The 19,720-nt window shown below is 42.9% G+C and overlaps 1 protein-coding gene across 1 annotated transcript in view; it reads left to right on the plus strand.

The window, feature by feature from the left end:
• LOC311112684 (uncharacterized protein) overlaps window positions 1-19,720 on the plus strand; it is a gene marked incomplete at both ends in the record, with an annotated part of 156,042 nt that overhangs the window by 81,750 nt on the left and 54,572 nt on the right. Inside the window, 12 exon segments of the mRNA XM_084155817.1 lie at window positions 6,571-6,630; window positions 6,779-6,868; window positions 6,976-7,020; window positions 9,444-9,488; window positions 10,473-10,535; window positions 11,147-11,200; window positions 11,308-11,334; window positions 11,541-11,621; window positions 11,905-11,967; window positions 17,773-17,808; window positions 18,646-18,687; window positions 18,866-18,958. Coding sequence (XP_084011943.1) covers window positions 6,571-6,630; window positions 6,779-6,868; window positions 6,976-7,020; window positions 9,444-9,488; window positions 10,473-10,535; window positions 11,147-11,200; window positions 11,308-11,334; window positions 11,541-11,621; window positions 11,905-11,967; window positions 17,773-17,808; window positions 18,646-18,687; window positions 18,866-18,958 — 699 coding nt within the window.

Consider the following 19,720-nt stretch of genomic DNA (forward strand, 5'->3'; position numbering starts at 1 on the left):
AGCCAGAGCCTTCCGCCAGACAGGAGCAGCCAGAGCCTTCCGTCAGACCGGATCAGCCAGAGCCTTCCGTCAGACCGGATCAGCCAGAGCCTTCCGTCAGACCGGAGCAGCCAGAGCCTTCCGTCAGACCGGATCAGCCAGAGCCTTCCGCCAGACCGGATCAGCCAGAGCCTTCCGCCAGACAGGATCAGCCAGAGCCTTCGGCCAGACAGGATCAGCCAGATCCGTCGGCCAGCCATGAGCAGCCAGATCCGTCGGCCAGCCATGAGCAGCCAGATCCTTCAGCCAGCCATGAGCCGTTCAGCCAGGATCCGCCTGAGCCAGCCAGCCAGGATCTGCCCCTCAGTCCGGTGCTGCCACTTAGTCAGGTACTGTTCCTTAGCCTGGTGCTGGTCCTTATCCCGGTGCTGGTCCTTAGCCCGGTGCTGCCCCTTAGCCCGGTGCTGCCCCTTAGCCCGGTGCTGCCCCTTATCCCGGTGCTGGTCCGTAGTCCGGTGTTGCCCCTTAGTCCGGTGCCGCCCCTTAACCCAGTGGGGTGTAGTGGGGGGGTGGTAATGTGTAGGAGGCTAAGTAAGTGGGTAATGACTATGGTGGGGTGGGGACCACGACCTGGGCCAGAGCCGCCACCTGGACAGACGCCCACCCAGACCCTCCCCTAGACTGTTTGCTGGTGCGCCCGGAGGTCGCACCTTTAGGGGGGGGTAATGTAACACTCTGGCTCCACGGACCTTTATTCTTGAGCCAGGGTTGTTCATGTTCATTTGTTTTGGGTGTATTTCTATGTTGGGGTGTCTAGGTTGTGGTATTTCTATGTTGGGTGTTTGTATTCATTGACTCCCAATCGGAGGTAACGAGTGTCAGCTGTTCGGCTCGTTATCTCTGATTGGGAGCCATATTTAGGCTGTATGTTGTCCTGTGGGGTTGGTGGGTTTTTGTTTCCTTGTTGCTGTCGTTATCAGTAGTGGAACTTCACGTATCGTTCTTTGTTGTTTTCTCGTGTTGCACTTTAAGTAAATAAAGTCATCATGTTTCTCGGAACACGCGCTGCGCTTTGGTCTCATCATTCACACGATCGTGACAACATTCAGTGTTTTATGCTGTAACAGATCTGCATTTTATTTACCTCATAATTATATGTTTGGGTTTAGGTCTAAAAAACCTGAGGCATGGTATTTCTAATTGTCCTCTGCAGTTTGGAGTGAACGATAGTAAAATGAGCAGAAAATGAGAATGTAGGTGTTATTTTTGGCTGACCTTGTGGTTTCTTGTTTGGTTTATTTTTGTTTTAGAGCTGTTTTTCATACAGAGATCAGAGATGGTGATGATGATGATGGTGATGGTGATGATGATGAGGATGAGGATGATGAAGGCTAGTCTCCACAGTGAACACTATCTTTCTAACCGTAACTGTGGCAACCTCTCTAAATGCATAATCATAGTTTCTTCATTCAGGAGTATTACAAATTGAGTGATATCACCAGAATGACAGAGAAGTGATCCTAGTATATCGGTGTTATATTTACTATATGAATCCATGGAACAGTCTCTTCTTGCTAACTATATAGCTATAAAACATACTAGGCCTGTGTCCCAAATGGCACTGTATTCCTTATATACTGCACTGCCCATAGGGCTCTAGTCAAAAGCACCATAAAGGGGGGACACATGCTAGATTCTGCTGGCAGCCGACAACCAACCACTGTGACTACACCCTCTTTTAATTTCTGGTGACCTGGGGCAACACTGTGCTGAGCTGTCATTTATGTCTGCAATAAAAAGGAAGAAGTGGAGGCATATTGTAACCTGTATTGGGATGGGCTCCCGGCTGAGACAGGAATTCTAGAATACACCTTTACCAAAGCTCTCTCTGTCTACTTGAGGAATTCTACCTCTGAATGTTCCAGAATCCACTTGTCTAATCTCTAAACTTAGAATGGAATATTTTGGTTTGGAAAATTCTAGAACTCTTCTTGTGGAATTGTAACTCTCAGAAATGTATTCTACAGAATTGAACATGCACACAGAATTATATTCTACAACACGCTTGTGTAAGCCTGGAGGGATGAGTTCCAGCGGTATGAATTCTAGAACAGTGTTTCAAAACTCTCTCTGACAACCACCTGTTTCTACATGTGTGCCCTGGCTGAGGTTGGGGGGGGTTAACAGATGCTCTGAGCCCAGGGATTCAGAACAGCAGGACCAGCTGGCCCCACTTAATATGAGACAGTATCACACACACACACACACACACTGGACACACACACACACACTAATGGGCTACATAGTCATTGTGTTAAACATTAGAGGTACTTGACCAAAGCTGTCTCCAGAGGTTTGAGGGAAAAGGAGGTCAATTGAAGGAGGTTAAGTGAAGGAGGTCAAGTGAAGGAGGTCAAGTGAAGGAGGTCAAGTGAAGGAGGTCAAGTGAAGGATGTAACCTTAACCCTAATCCTAACCCTAACCTTAACCCCAAAACCTATCCCTAAACCTAAACCTAACCCTAGCTCCTAACCCTAACCCTAAACCTAATTCCTACCCTAACACTAATTCTAACCTTAACCCTAAACCTCCTAGAAATAGCATTTGACCTTGTGGGGACCACAGTTGGTCAAATTGTTGTTTGTTTACTGTTCTTGAGGGGACTTCCACAAGAATAGTTAAACACGTCCACACACACCAGAACCGTTCAGTACATGTTGACCTCTTCCCAGAATGGTGGACCATTCTTGAGAAACACAGGAAACTGTTGAGCATGAAAAACCCAGCAGCGTTGCAGTTCTTGACACAAACAGGTGCGCCTGGCACCTACTACCATACCCCGTTCAAAGGCACTTAAATCTTTTGTCTTAACCATTCACCCTCTGAATGGCACACATACACAATCCATGTCTCAATTGTCTGAAGGCTTAAAAATCCTTCTTTAAACTGTCTCCTCCCCTTCATCTACACTGATTGAAGTAGATTTAACATCAATAAGGGATCATAGCTTTCACCTGGATTCACCTGGTCAGTCTATGTCATGGAAAGAGCAGGTGTCCTTAATGTTTTGTGTACTCTGTGTATATTATTACATTTTACATTTTAGTCATTTAGCAGACGCTCTTATCCAGAGCGACTTACAATTAGTGAGTGCATACCCACAACACACACACACACACACACACACACACACTAGAGAGGGGGTAGAGAGGGGGATAGAGAGGGGTAGAGGGGGGTAGAGATAGAGAGGGGTAGAGATAGAGGGGGTAGAGAGGGGGATAGAGAGGGGTAGAGGGGGGTAGAGATAGAGAGGGGTAGAGATAGAGGGGGTAGAGAGGGGTAGATGGGGTAGAGAGGGGGTAGAGATAGGGGTAGAGATAGAGAGGGGTAGAGATAGAGGGGGTAGAGAGGGGGATAGAGAGGGGTAGAGGGGGGTAGAGATAGAGAGGGGTAGAGATAGAGGGGGTAGAGAGGGGTAGATGGGGTAGAGAGGGGGTAGAGATAGGGGTAGAGATAGAGAGGGGTAGAGATAGAGGGGGTAGAGAGGGGGATAGAGAGGGGTAGAGGGGGGTAGAGATAGAGAGGGGTAGAGATAGAGAGGGGTAGAGATAGAGGGGGTAGAGAGGGGGATAGAGGGGGTAGAGATAGAGGGGGTAGAGAGGGGTAGATGGGGTAGAGAGGGGGTAGAGATAGGGGTAGAGATAGGGGTAGAGATAGAGAGGGGTAGAGATAGAGGGGGTAGAGAGGGGTAGAGATAGAGGGGGTAGAGATAGAGAGGGTAGAGATAGAGGGGGTAGAGATAGAGAGGGGTAGAGGGGGGTAGAGATAGAGGGGGTAGAGAGGGGTAGAGATAGAGAGGGGTAGAGGGGGGTAGAGATAGAGGGGGTAGAGGGGGGTAGAGATAGAGGGGGTAGAGAGGGGTAGAGGGGTTAGAGATAGAGGGGGTAGAGATAAAGAGGGGTAGAGGGGGGTAGAGAGGGAGGTTGAGAGGGGGATAGCGATAGAGATAGGGGGGTATAGGGGGTAGAGGGGGGGTAGAGGGGGGTATAGATGGGGGTATAGAGGGGGGTGATGGCTGCTAGTCTGGGCGTGCGCGAGACAGAGGACATTGAACTGAAGCAGACCAGATACTAATCAGAGATCCAGACCAGATACTAATCAGAGATCCAGACCAGATACCAATCAGAGATCCAGACTAGATACTAATCAGAGATCCAGACCAGATACTAATCAGAGATCCAGACCAGATACCAATCAGAGATCCAGACTAGATACTAATCAGAGATCCAGACCAGATACTAATCAGAGATCCAGACCAGATACCAATCAGAGATCCAGACTAGATACTAATCAGAGATCCAGACCAGATACTAATCAGAGATCCAGACTAGATGCTAATCCGAGGTTGCATACTACACTACACTATACTACGCCATGTTATTGTTAACACTACACTACACTACACTATACTACACTATGCTACAATACACCCTTTTATTGTTAACAGTACACTACACTAGTGTTAACAATATCAGGGTATAGTGTAGTATAGTGTAGTATATTGTAGTATAGTGTAGTATAGTGTAGTATAGTGTAGTATAGTGTGGTATAGTGTGGTGTTACCAATACCAGGGTGCAGTATAGTGAAGTGTAGTATAGTGTAGTGGTACCAATAACTTGTGTAGTATAGTCTAGTATAGTATAGTATAGTGTTACCAATAACACGATGTAGTGTAGTATAATATTGTGCAGTGTAGTGTAGTTGTGTGTATTGTAGTATAGTGTAGTGTAGTATACTGTAGTATAGTATAGCGTAGTATAGTGTAGTATAGTGTAGTATAGTGTAGTATAGTGTAGTATAGTGTAGTACAGTGTATTATAGTGTGGTATAGTGTAGTATGGTGTTGTATAGTGTGGTATAGTGTGGTATAGTTTGGTATAGTGTAGTGTAGTGTGGTATAGTGTAGTATGGTGTTGTATAGTGTGGTATAGTGTGGTATAGTTTGGTATAGTGTAGTGTAGTATAGTATAGTGTTAACAATAACAGGATGTAGTGTAGTATAATATCGTGTAGTGTAGTGTAGTTGTGTGTATTGTAGTATAGTGTAGTATAGTGTAGTGTAGTATAGTGTAGTGGCGTGTGGTATAGTGTAGTATAGTGTAGTAGTGTTAACAATAACAGGATGTAGTGTAGTATAATATCGTGTAGTGTAGTGTAGTTGTGTGTATTGTAGTATAGTGTAGTATAGTGTAGTGGCGTGTGGTATAGTGTAGTATAGTGTAGTAGTGTTAACAATAACAGGGTGTAGTGTAGTATAGTATAGTGTAGTGTTAACAATAACAGAGTGTAGTATGGTATAGTGTAGTGGAGTATAGTGTAGTATAGGGTTAACAATAACAGGGTGTAGTATAGTATAGTGTAGTGTAGTGTAGTGTTAACAGTAGCAGGGTGTAGTGAATGATATTGTAGTATAGTGTAGTATAGTGTAGTTAATATAGTATAGTGTTGTGTAGTTTAGTGTAGTGTAGTGTAGTATAGTATAGTGTAGTGTAGTGTAGTGTAGTATAGTATAGTGTAGTATAGTGTAGTATATTGTAGTATATTGTAGTGCCGTGCAGTATAGTGTAGTATAGTGTATTATAGTGTAGTTTAATATAATATAGTATAGTGTAATGCTGTGTTGTATAGTGTAGTGTAGTGTAGTGTAGTGTAGTATAGTATAGTGTAGTATAGTGTAGTGGAGTGGAGTGCAGTGTTAACAATACCAGGGTGTAGTGAAGTGTAGTGTAGTGTTATGTAGTATAGTGTAGTTAATATAGTATAGTGTTGTGTAGTGTAGTTTAGTGTAGTGTAGTGTAGTGTAGTATAGTATAGTGTAGTATAGTGTAGTGGAGTGGAGTGCAGTGTTAACAATACCAGGGTGTAGTGAAGTGTAGTGTAGTGTTATGTAGTATAGTATAGTGTATTGTTAACAATAACAGGGGTATAGTATAGTGTAGTGTGGTGTGGTGTAGTATAGTATTGTGTAGTTTAGTGTAGTGTAGTGTTAACAATAACACTGGTGTAGTGTAGTATAGTGTAGTTTGGTATAGTATAGTGTATTGTTAACAACAACAGGGGGCAAACTATCCGTTCCCACTGAGTCTGAGGTTGTTGGTGTGTTTCACAGGTCTGAGTTATCAGCTCTTTTCCGTAGGGGTGTGTGTGTGTGTGTGTGTGTGTGTGTGTGTGTGTGTGTGTGTGTGTGTGTGTGTGTGTGTGTGTGTGTGTGTGTGTGTGTGTGTGTGTGTGTGTGTGTGTGTGTGTGTGTCTGTATGTGTGTGTGTGTGTGTGTGTGCATCATCACTGTCTCTGTGCTGCACCTCAGGCCTTGTGCTCAGACTATTTACTGCAGTCTCCCACCCTCTAGACCTCTACTACACAAAGCTGTCTGAGACATGACAAACACATGAACATCTGTCTAACATACTCTCTCTCTCTCTCTTTCTCTTTCTCTCTCTATGCTCTCCCCCCTGTCTCTCTCTCTCTCTCTCTCTCTCTCCACACTCTCTCTCCCTCTCCCTCTCCATCTCTTTCTCTCCATCCTACAGGCGTGTCATGGCTGTGCAGTGGAATCAAAGTGTGACTGCAGCGGAGTGAAAGGAGTCAAGGTGAGAGTGAAAACGCACACTAATCTACTGTACAAAACAATCATAACACATGATTTCCTTATTTGATTTGTAATGACTGTTTTGTCTGTGTGCTCTATGCAGGGTAAGAGGTGTCAGGACTTTGTGTTCTATGTTCTATGTTCCACAGGGTGAGAGGGGTTTCCCAGGACTACAGGGTCAGCTGGGCGTACCGGGGTTCCCCGGACCTGAGGGGCCCATCGGAGGCAGGGGAGAGAAGGTAGGAGGCCCTTCCTGGATCTCGTTGTAGGAGCAACATCATACCTGACTATATCTGTGAATTTAGACACTTGAAAATGAATCTCTCCCCCTTCCTCTCCATCTCAGGGTAGTGATGGATCTTCAGGGCCTGGAGGTCCAAAAGGGATAAGAGTGAGTAACCTGACGTGACGTGACCCACACACTTCTCACTCCATATACCAGTTCAGTACACTGTCTGATGGCCCTCTCTAGAGTGTAGTACTCTCTGTGGCCCACCAGATGTCCTCGTTTCACTCCATGACAAAAGGGAAGTAATCTTATTGGTTTCTGATGTGAATGTATGATCAGTTGTGTAGCGCTATTTTTTTAGGTGAGGGAGCGCACTTTTTTTTTTTTTATCACGTCATAATCTCCTCAATCAAAGTTTATATGGACAGATGTAGTCAATTGAATCGCATATCATTAATATGAGTATAAAGCATCCTCCATTTGCGACGTCTGTCTATGCCCACACCAATTGTCTAAAGAAAATGTCATATTTTTAATACCCTCAAACACCAAGTGAGGCATAGGCTACCTCATTTCTAAATAGGCCATCATCACTGTCAATCATGAATGATAATTCTTCACGTTTTACGTGTGAAACGTCCAAACTGCATCTCCATGTCAATCATTTGATTGATCTCAATCAGTTTCATGGGAATATGCATTTAGGTCTTCTTGGAGGACTGTTTCGTCAGCGAATTAGAGCAGATGGTGTTAACAAACTATTAGCCTTTCTTGTATTTTGTTTCAATCAAAGCATATATCCTGCCTAGTGGCGCACCCTATTGAGCTTTGGCACATGAGAAGAAAAAAGAAAGTGACTATTCAGCTTCGGTTAACCATATCCTAAAACCTCATTAGAAATGAGGGGGATGTTTTTGGTGTAATAGTAAGGTTATAGGCTTACTATGCTATGTATGCGATAATATTCGGTTCTGTTATGTAAAATACTAATGAATCATTATGTGATCTTGCAAGACATTGATTCAGCTTTGATCTAACTTTACTAAACGAGCACCATTGTGAGAAGTGATAATCTTCTACTTGTAATAATAATAATTAGTGATGAGTAGAACTATTAGGCAACAGATCTTGATGAGATGTCATTTTAAGCGATCGGAACGCCCTTCGTGGTGCTGAAAAGACAGCGCAAGGATGGTGCAATGATGTTAAAGAAGTTGAACTTGTGGTGCTGAAGGATAGCTGAAGGATAGCTGAAGAAGGATAGCTCTGCCATTCGGCCAGTTCAGGAACAAACAGCAATCATTTGCAGTAAGCCTTTAGCCTAATAGGTCTATGACAACGTGGTATAGCTATTTGTAGGCTATACCCTAATGTAAATACAAATACATATAGCTTAATATTATTGCACTGTTTGTGAGGAGAGCTTTATTATGAGTAGGCGTTTCATGGTATTGTGTAGCTTATACAATGTATCATAAATAAACTTTGATTTTATTAGCTTGAACACATGGTTACAATATACCCTATTGCAGAATAAAAGAAAACAGAGCGGTGAACTATCAATTAATGTCATTTATTTGCATAGATTAAACATGCAATGAAATCAATTGACCAACAAGTGAACACAAATAATGGCAGGAATTCGTTTTAAAACAGCCAGAGAATCAAGCTTTTGGTGTGGTTTATTCATGCATCTAAATAAACTAGAACCTAAACGCATTATTACCTCCAATTTGGCCCAATTTACGTTTCCAATTGCCCACCCTGACAAACCAAGCTAGAACGGCCCCTGCGTCTCAACCAATAGCCAATGTAGGCTAAATATCCCAAGCAGGGCTACAGAAACTTCCAGAGAGGGTCAGGGTCCTTGGGCTTTGCGGTGGACACTCTGATTTGGGTGTCATTGGCAGAAAAGTGTCGCCATAATCAATTAGTGGCCACGTATGGCTCTGGTCTCCACCGCGCAAGAGGGGTCGGTGGAGTTTTATGAACATCAAGGCTGACACACAGTGAATTTAGATTATTTTTTCAACGTTCTGATTGGCCAAAGTAGTCAAGCCTCAGATGGGCCTTCGCAGTGCATACACGTAGCTTATAGTTCTTTATCATTCTCACCAGCGCCAGGGAGAAGACCGGGAAGAAACCATCATTTACCTACATCTAGGCTGCTATACATATATATTTTTTATTTATTTATTCTATCGTTTCTCATGGAACTTTAGTGGTAATTAAATATAGTTATTTAGAATTTATCAGAATACATTTTCCAGAAATAGTTTTACCAGCTCCGTGTATTCTCAAATTGAAAAAAAGTGAGGAAGCGCTGCACTACACCACTGTGTATGATGTACCATTTCTCAAAAATATTTTATTGATCAGTGATGGCTGGTGGCACTTTAAATTGGGAGGACGGGCTCATAGTAACGGCTGGAACGGAATTAATGGAATGGTCTCAAACACATCAAACACCAGATTTCCATGTGTTTGATACCATTCCATTAACTCCATTCCATTCATTATTATGAGCCGTCCTCCCCTCACCAGCCTCCTCTGTTATTGATTCATCGTCCTTGTTACTTCCACAGGGACCTCCCGGACTGCCTGGATTCCCCGGAACACCAGGAATTCCAGTGAGTTTCCAACTTTTATTTCTCACCATATACTATATAGCCTAGCCCAGTGTTGCCCAACCCTGTTCCTGGAGAGCTACCCTCCTGTAGGTTTTCGCTCCAACTCCAGGTGTTACTAACCTGATTCATTTGATCAACCTGCTAATTATTAGAATCAGGTGTGCTAGATTAGGGTTGGAGCAAAAACCTACAGGACGGTAGCTATCTAGGAACAGGGTTGGGCAGTCCTGCCCTAGCTTATCTGGTGGAAACTTTACTGCAGTGTTTCCCAATTCCGGTCCTCGGGTGACCCCAACACATTTTTTTAATAGCCCAGACAAAACACCTTATTCAACTTGTCAAGGGCTTGATGATTAGTTGGCAAGCGCTTGTCCGGGACCACAACAAAAATATGTACTGTTGGGGGCACTCAAAGACCGGAGTTGGGAAACTGCTTTACTGATCTGTCACTGGCGATTCTTAACGTCACATGACATCCATGGTATACTCAGGGATGTGAAACTCGATGAAGGTTGCAGATAGAAATATAATGAATAGAACTGACATGATTCCATATTTAATCTCACAATTATTTATGTTCTACACATAGAGATAGATAGAGGACTCATCTTTGTATCTGTGCCATTATAGCGTCTGTGACAGCATGGGCAGCGCCATGAGACTATCTCCATTTTGAAGTAGTCAATTTTCTTCTTCACGATTGGCTGATCCCTCCTGATGACCCGGTTGGACATGACTCCAACAGGGTCACTAGGAGGGATCAGCCAATGAAGTTCGAAGTCCCACCCTGTTGACTACATTAAAATGGTGGAAGCCCTCAATAGCGCTGGACATGTTAAAACAGCCTTTTGGCCACTAGAGGCCTCTATCATTCTCTATGGTTCTACACACTACATTTCTATCTGAATGTTTTGTACTGCATCACTGTGTGACCTCACTTCCTGTGTGATTTCCTGTTGTCTCTGTGTCTGTGATCTCCTGCAGGGTCTCCCGGGACATGACGGCCCCCCAGGCCCCAAAGGAACTGCAGGCTGCAACGGGACTAAGGTGGGTTACTATTTTTACTACTGACTGACAGCGTTACGACTGTCGAGTCCTGAGAGAACCCTGGTTGGACTGAATCTGGACTGAAGCTGTTCTATCACACCTGGCCACTAGATGGCAGCACTCTGTTATTATCTGGGCTTGTAAGTCTACTGAGTCAAAGCAGAAAGCATATAGGAAAAGTAACCAATGGGTTGGAGACTGTTGATGCAAAATGAAAATGATTAAAGGTGCAATATGCAGAAATTGCGCCGCCATTTCCTGGTTGCTAAAATCGTAGTAGTTTGCCTAATTTCGGTTTATTTCACAAAACAAGCAGTCATTGAGTAGAGAATCATTGTACCATCTAACCTGCTGTGAAATATGTTTTCCATAACCAATAATATTGTATTTTCAGCTGTTTGAAGCTGTGTACAAAACCGAAAGTAAAAGACGCAAAAACTAAACTTAAGAACGGGAAGCATAGAAATAGCACACATAGAACAGATATACCGCTTCTTAGACTTGTTTTCAATGAGAATGACAGATCTATTCCTCACATTTCTATTTTAATTTCGTTGGGTCGCCCAAAATGTCACATACTGTATTGCAGCTTTAATTGGATATCTTCTCAGGGTGAGCGAGGATTCCCTGGAAGTCCAGGCTTCCCTGGACTGGAGGGCCGATTGGTGAGTACCTTACACACACAGTGTCATGTCTCTCTGAGAAAACTTGAAAGATTAAACTAATCAGACTTTAAAATGTATCCCTTTTCTCTCGTCTCCCTCCTCTTCAGGGTCCACCTGGTTTTCCAGGACAAAAGGTAACTACTGTATTAGTCCACCCAAACTGTTGTCCTCTTTAGATGAAGTACTGGCTCGTATAATTCACTAGGAAACAAACAGAAGCGAACAGTCCCAAACCAGGAGGGACCTACCTGAGTGTATCTAATAAGTGCTACGGAGTACGCTAATGAATACGACCCCAATGTGTGATGTGTTCCTCTCTAACCTCCTGTTGTCTCTACAGGGAGACCCAGGTGATGTCATCACAGCTGACTGTTTTGGACGGAATGGAGGTGTAGGTCTGCCTGGCTTACCTGGAGTTCCTGTGAGTATTCTATAGAACCATAGAACCACTTTGACCTTAACTGATTTTAACTGACCTTCAGTTCTAAAGTCTGTATTCAGACAGATATAAGAGAAAACCTTAATTAGACTTTGTCAAGTGATTGGTCTTATCAAATGGTAAGCTAATATAATATATTGCTCATATTTGGATTGTCAGAATCAATCACTCAAACACATTGGTAAACCATTATGGGAGATGTAAACCTGTGTCTTTCAACCCAGAGCTCATTGTGTAACGTTTGTGGTGTCTGTCTTGTTTCTAGGGTGACCAAGGCCCCTCAGGATTGTCAGGTCCTATCGGCCCTCCCGGCCCCAGAGGTTATGAGGTACAGTACAGTAACACCCCAAATCGTGTTATTGACAACTGTCACATGTCTGTTATGTTCTGAGGGACTTTACACAGTCAAACTGGTCCCAGATCTGTGACATCCTGTATGTTCTAGGAGACTTTACAAAGTCAAACTGGTCCCAGACCTGTGACATCCAGTATGTTCTGAGGGACTTTACACAGTCAAACTGATCCCAGACCTCAATCAATTAAATGTATTTATAAAGCCCTTTTTACATCAGCAAATGTAGAAGCTCGGTGGCTAGGAAAAACTCCATAGAAAGGCAGGAATATAGGAAGAAACCTAGAGAGGAACCAGGCTGTGAGGGGTGGCCAGTCCTCTGGCTGTGCCGGGTGGAGATTAAAAGAGTGCATGGCCATTAAGGCCAGATTGTGTACACTTTGGCCCCGTCCGACGATACCCATGGACAGGGCTAACCAGGCAGGATATAACCCAACCAACTTTGCCAAAGCACAGCCCCCACACCACTAGAGGGATATCAACAGACCACCAACTTACTACCCTGAGACAAGACTGAGTATAGCCCACGAAGATCTCCTCCACCACACGAGCCCGAGGGGACAGGAAGATCACGTCAGTGACTCAACCCACTCAAGTGACGCACACCTCCTAGGGATGGCATGGAAGAGCACTAGTAAGCCAGTGACTCAGCCCCCATAATATACTCCTGAGTGGCGCAGTGGTCTAAGGCACTGCATCGCAGTGCTAACTGTGCCACTAGAGATCCTGGTTCGAATCCAGGCTCTGTCGCAGCCGGCCGTGACCGGGAGACTCATGGGCGGCGCACAATTGGCCCAGCGTCGTCCAGGGTAGGGGAGGGAATGGCCGGCAGGGATGTAGCTCAGTTGATAGAGCATGGCGTTTGCAACGCCAGGGTTGTGGGTTTGATTCCCACAGGGGGCCAGTATAAAAATATATATATATATGTATTCACTAACTGTAAGTCGCTCTGGATAAGAGCGTCTGCTAAATGACTAAAATGTAAATGTAAATATGGTCAGAGGCAGAGAATCCCAGTAGAGAGGGGAGCCGGCCAGGCAGAGACAGCAAGGGCTGTTCGTCACTCCAGTGCCTTGCCATTCATCTTTGCATCCCTGGGCCAGAAAGGTTGAGACCGAGTCTGCGTCTCTCACGTGGATAGGCAGACCATTCCATAAAAAATGGAGCTCTATAGGAGAAACCCCTGCCTCCAGCTGTTTGCTAATAAATTCTAGGAACAATAAGGAGGCCTGCATCTTGTGACCGTAGCATACGCGTAGGTATGTACGGCAGGACCAAATCGGAAAGATAGGTAGGAGCAAGCCCATGTAATGCTTTGTAGGTTAGCAGTAAAACCTTGAAATCAGCCCTAGCCTTAACAGGAAGCCAATGTAGAGAGGCTAGCACTGGAGTATGATCAAATGTTTTGGTTCTAGTCAAGATTCTAGCTGCCGTGTTTAGCACTAACTGAAGTTTATTTAGCGCTTTATCCGGGGAGCGGGTGAGTAGAGCATTGCAGTAGTCTAGAAGTGACAGAAGCATGGATTAGCTTTTCTGCATAATTTTTGGACAACATTTGTCTGATTTTTGCAATGTTACAAAGATGGAAAAAAGCTGTCCTTAAAATATTCTTGATATGTTTGTCAAAAGAGAGATCAGGGTCCAGAGTAACGCGAAGGTCCTTCACAGTTTTATTTGAGACGACTGTAAAACCATCAAGATTAATTGTCAGATCCAACAGCAGATCTCTTTGTTTCTTGGGACCTAGAACTAGCATCTCTGTTTTGTCTGAGTTTTAAAATAAAACGTTTGCCACCATCCACTTCCCTATGTCTGAAACACAGGCTTCCAGGGTAGGTAATTTCGGGGCTTCACCAGGTTTCATCGAAATATACAGCTGTGTGTCGTCCGCATAGCAGTTAAAGTTGACATTGTGTTTCTGAATGACATCACCAAGAGGTAGAATATATAGTGAAAACAATTGTGGTCCTAAAACGGAACCTTGAGGAATACCGAAACGTACAATTGATTTGTCAGAGGACAAACCATCCACAGAGAACAAACTGATATCTTTCCGACAGATAAGATCTAAACCAGGCAAAAAAACGTGTCCGTGTAGACCAATTAGGGTTTCCACACTCTCCCCAAAAATGTGGTGATCGATGGTGTCAAAAGCAGCACTAAGGTCTAGGAGCACGAGGACAGATGCAGAGCCTTGGTCTGACGCCATTAAAAGGTCATTTACCACCTTCATGAGTGCAGTCTCGATGCTATGATGGGGTCTAAAACCAGACTGCAGCGTTTTGTATACATTATTTATCTTCTGGAAGGCAGTGAGTTGCTGCACAACAGCTTTTTCAAAAAATGTTGATAGGAATGGGAGATTTGATATAGGCCGATAGTTTTGTACATTTCTGGGTCAAGGTTTGGCTTTTAGTGAGTTTGGTACATATCCGGAGGATAGGGAGACATTTATTATGTTCAACATAGGAGGGCCAAGCACAGGAAGTAGCTCTTTCAGTAGTTTAGTTGGAATAGGGTCCAGTATGCAGCTTGAAGGTTTAGAGGCCATGACTATTTTCATGAATGTGTCAAGAGATACAGGATTTAAAAACTTGAGTGTCTCCATTGATCCTAGGTCCTGGCAGTTCTGTGCAGACTCAGGACAACTGAGCTTTGGAGAAATACGCAGATTCAAAGAGGAGTCCGTAATTTGCTTTCTAATGATCATGATCTTTTCGTCAAAGAAGTTCATGAATTCATCACTGCTGAAGTCAATGCCATCCACTCTTGGGGAATACTGCTTTTTAGTAAGCTTTGCGACAGTATCAAAACAAAATTTTGGATTGTTCTTATTCTCCTCAATTAGGTTGGAAAAATAGGATGATCGAGCAGCAGTGAGGGCTCTTCGATTATGCACAGTACTGTCTTTCCAAGTTAGTCGGAAGACTTCTAGTTTGGTGAAGCGCCATTTCCGTTCCAATTTTCTGGAAGCTTGCTTCAGGGCTCTGGTATTTTCTGTATACCAGGGAGCTAATTTCTTGTGACAAATGTTTTTTGTTTTTAGGGGTGCGACTGCATCTAGGGTATTACGCAAGGTTACATTTAGATCCTCAGTTAGGTGGTTAACCAATTTTTTTTACTCCAATGTCCTTGGGTAGGTGGAGGGAGTCTAGAAGGGCATCTAAGAATCTTTGGGTTGTCCGAGAATTTATAGCACGGCTTTTGATTATCCTTGGTTGGGGTCTGAGCAGATTATTTGTTGCGATTGCAAATGTAATACGATGGTGGTCCAATAGTCCAGGATTATGAGGAAAAACATTTAGATCCACAAAATTTATTCCACGGGACAAAACTAGATTGAGGGTATGACTGTGGCAATGAGTAGGTCCGGAGACATGTTGGACAAAACCCACTGAGTCTACTTTTCCATGTGAATATTGAAGTCACCAAAAATGTGAATATTATCTGCCATGAATTCAGGGAACTCAGTGAGGAACACTGTATACGGCCCAGGAGGCCTGTAACCAGTAGCTATAAAAAGTGATTGAGTAGGCTGCATAGATTTCATGACTAGAAGCTCAAAATACGAAAAAAGCAGTTTCTTTATTTTTGAAAATTGACATTTGCTGTCGTAAATGTTAGCAACACCTCCACCTTTGCGGGATGCACCGGGGATATGGTCACTAGTGTAACCAGGAGGAGAGGCCTCATTTAACATAGTAAATTAATCAGGCTTGAGCCATGTTTCAGTCAGGCCAATCACATCAAGATTATGATCAGTGATTAGTTAATTGACTATGACTGCCTTGGAAGTGAGGGATCTAACATTAAGTAGCCCTATTTTGAGATGTGAGATATCATAATCTCTTTCAATAATGACATGAATCGAGGAGGTCTTTATTCAGTGAGATTGCTAAGGCAAACACCGCCATGTTTAGTTTTGCCCAACCTAGATCAAGGCACAGACATGGTCTCAATGGGAATAGCTGAGCTGACTACACTGACTGAGCTTGTTCCAGACTCCGGTAAGCTGGCAGGCTAGCTAACAGCCTGCTGCCTGGCCTGCACCCTATCTTATTTTGGAGCTAGATGAGTTGGAGCCCTGTCTGTTGATAGATAAGACAAGAGCACCCCTCCAGCTAGAATGGAGTCCGTCACTCCTCAGCAGGCCAGGCTTGGTCCTGTTTGTGGGTGAGTCCCAGAAAGAGGGCCAATTATCTACAAATTCTATATTTTGGGAGGGTCAGAAAACAGTTTTCAACCAACGATTGAGTTGTGAGACTGCTGTAGAGCTCAACACCTGTGACATCCAGTATCACAGGGACTTTACACAGTCAAACCGGTCCCAGACCTGTAACATCCATGATCTGAGGGACTTTACACAGTCAAACTGGTCTCAGACCTGTGACATCCAGTATGTTCTGAGGGACTTTACACAGTCAAACTGGTCCCAGACCTGTGACTTCCAGTAGTGTTTGTCAGTGCCATATTTGGAATATTTTTCTAAATCTAGACATTCAGTTACATCCCAACTAGCACACTTGGTTCCTTGGAAGTTATGGGAATGTTTTTGGTTTACCAATGGTTCTGGGAACGAAGCCTGACCGGTAAAATTGAAAGTTTTTTAAACGTTATGAGAACGGAAGGAAAAATGTCCCCTGTTCTGGGAACGTTAATGTTTAGGTTGAAGGGAGGTTCTGAGAACGTTTTTCTATGGTTCCATGAAAGTTTTCCCGGGAGGTTTTATTAACGTTCTGAGAATGGAAATTATAGGTTATTTGAAGGTAATGTTTCAATAAGACTTTTAATAACACTGCTAGCTTAAGTTAACTGTTTTGAACTCAAAGCATATTAATTTGCTTAGGAATTAATCATGCAAACACAATATTTTTTTATTTTGGCATGCCATAACTGAGATTCAAACCTATGATCTTCTGTTCTCTATCCATGGAATCCATCCACTGCGCCACCTGGATTGAGTTAGCATGCCGTGTTTTTTTTTAATTCATGCAAAGCTTTTCATTTTAGTCTATTCAAACAGACCCCATTTCAAAGGAAACAAGCACTCTTTAAGATCAGGTGTGGCCAATTAATGGGGCGGCCAACACACCTGAACACACTTAACAAGATAGATCAAGTTTTGTTGATGCTGAGAATGGAGTGTATTTGTTTTGAAATTACATTCTTAGAATATTCTTTGAATGTTCCTAATGTTTTCTTTAGGTTTTTATGGAAAGTTTTCTTAATGTTCTGAGAATATGACTTTAAATAGAACCATGAGGAAACATGTAGAAAACATCATGTTGAAGGACTGAAATTCCCACAGAAGAACGTTGTTTCTTAACATTCTCGGAACAATTTAAAAACATTACTATAAATAGAACCATGAGGAAACGTTATACTGAAGTACTGAAATTCCCACAGGAGAACGTTGTGTCTTAAAATTCCCACCTAAGAAACATATAGTTCTCAGAACGTTATGTGCTAGCTGGGTATCCTGCACCATTTCCAGAACATTGTGGGAAGGTTGTATGCAAAATAACCATAGGACAGCCACGCTCTCATCAGGTTCTTACCCAGCTAGCACATAACGTTCTTAAAACCTTATGTTTGTTAGAACTTATATTATAAGTTCTAACAAACATAAGGTTTTAAGAACGTTATGTGCTAGCTGGGTAAGAACTGATTTCAACGTAGTTTATAAGGTTTTATTGTACTATCAATAGCTATATATTTTCTTAATAAAGTTGTTAATGTGTTGTTAATGTGTTGCTAGTAAAGTTTTGTGTTGTTTTATAGGGTTGTCACGGGCCTCCTGGTCTTCCTGGTCCTAAGGTGATTTGCTTTACACACTGAATTTGCTGTGATATGGGGAGCAAGAAAATACCCTCCCTCTGGCTAGAAATGTTTAATCCTACCCTGTGATGTCACAGATAAGCATTTTTTAAGACCTTTCTGCTTATCTTTTTAACCACAGATCATAGAAACCGCCATTTTCACATCATGTAGACATGGTTTGGTGCTGGAGAGAATGAATATGAGGTTGGAAAGTGGCAGAATTGCCCTTTACAGTAAAGTGTTATAGAAGACAGGACCTCTATACCAGGCGGTGTCAGAGGAAGGTCCTAAAAATTGTCCACGACTCCAGCCACCCAAGTCATAGACTGTTCTCTCTGCTACCGCACAGCAAACAGTACCTATGCACCAAGTGTGGAACCAACATGAACCTGAACAGCTTCTACCCCCAAGACATAAGACTGCTAAATAGTTAGTTAAATAATTAACCAAATAGCTACCAGGACTATCTGCATTAACCCTTTTTGCACTAACTCTGTTGACTCATCACATACGCTGCTGCTGCTACTGTCTATTATCTATCCTGTTGCCTAGTCACTTTATCCCTACCTATATGTACATATCTACCTCAATTACCTTGTACCCCAGCACATCGGCTCGGTACTGGTACCCCGTGTATATAGCCAAGTTATCGTTACTCGTGTATCTATTCCTCGTGTTATTATTTTTATATTATTACTCTTTTTTTCTCTCTGTATTGTTGGGAAGAGCCAGTAAGTAAGCATTTCACTGTTAGTCTACACCTGTTGCTTACGAAGCATGTGACAAATACACATTTGAAGACAGTAATACGTTCTTCTCGTTCTTCTTCTACAGGGAAACATGGGGTTGAACTTCCAAGGTCCCAAAGGAGAAAAGGTAGGGACCGCAAGGGAAGGACTGTCATCAATGGGGTGGTAACGAATGGCAGGCCTGAATACTGATGAGTGTGTGTGTGTGTGTGTGTGTGTGTGTGTGTGTGTGTGTGTGTGTGTGTGTGTGTGTGTGTGTGTGTGTGTGTGTGTGTGTGTGTGTGTGTGTGTGTGTGTGTGTGTAGGGTGCTTCAGGTCTGCAGGGGCCTCCCGGTCCACCAGGACAAGTCGGGGAGCAAACGAGACCCTCAGTGTCGAGTATCCAGAAAGGAGAGACGGTAATGTCCTATATTTCACATTTTCCCTGATTGATCAGGAATTCCTTCTTTTTTTTTTTTTTTTTTTACCTCAGAAACTCCATAGAGTTACATAGAATCACTGAAATATAGGATCTCTATCAACTGAGTATCATCTGGATCATCATGTTTTTTAATTGTCACTTGTTGAACTTGAAGAACATCAATAGTGGCTTAGTAGCTTCTATCATGACATGTAATGTAAACTGACAGCCATTAGTGTGCTCCTGTTTGGCTGTAACTCAGTGGTTCTAAATGTGAGGTCAGGACCCCATGTGGGACACCCTGTAATCTTATAAAACACATTTAGAACTTTTTTCTCTTCAAATGGGTATAGAATACAACCTTTTAGTGTAAACTAAGGACCTCTTATGAGAAAAAAATATTCCATTTTATTTGGAACGGCAAGCCAGACAAAATTAAACGGGCCTATTTATATAATGAATACGAATTAGGAGGACAGAAATTATTAAATATTAAAGCATTAGACCTATCACAAAAAGCTTCAGTCATACAAAAATTATACTTAAATCCGAACTGTTTCTCTAGCAAACTAGTAAGATTGTCTCACCCAATGTTCAAGAAGGGACTTTTTCCCTTTATTCAGATTACAACCTCTCACTTTCAGGTATTTGAAAAGGAAATCATCTCCCAAATATCACTATTTCTAAAACAAGCCATAGAAAGTTGGTTTCAATTTCAATTTAATCCTCCAGAAATGACAGGACAAATATTGCAACAAAT

This window comes from Coregonus lavaretus (genome assembly GCF_964263955.1).
Source record: "Coregonus lavaretus genome assembly, chromosome: 39".
NCBI lineage: Eukaryota > Metazoa > Chordata > Actinopteri > Salmoniformes > Salmonidae > Coregonus > Coregonus lavaretus.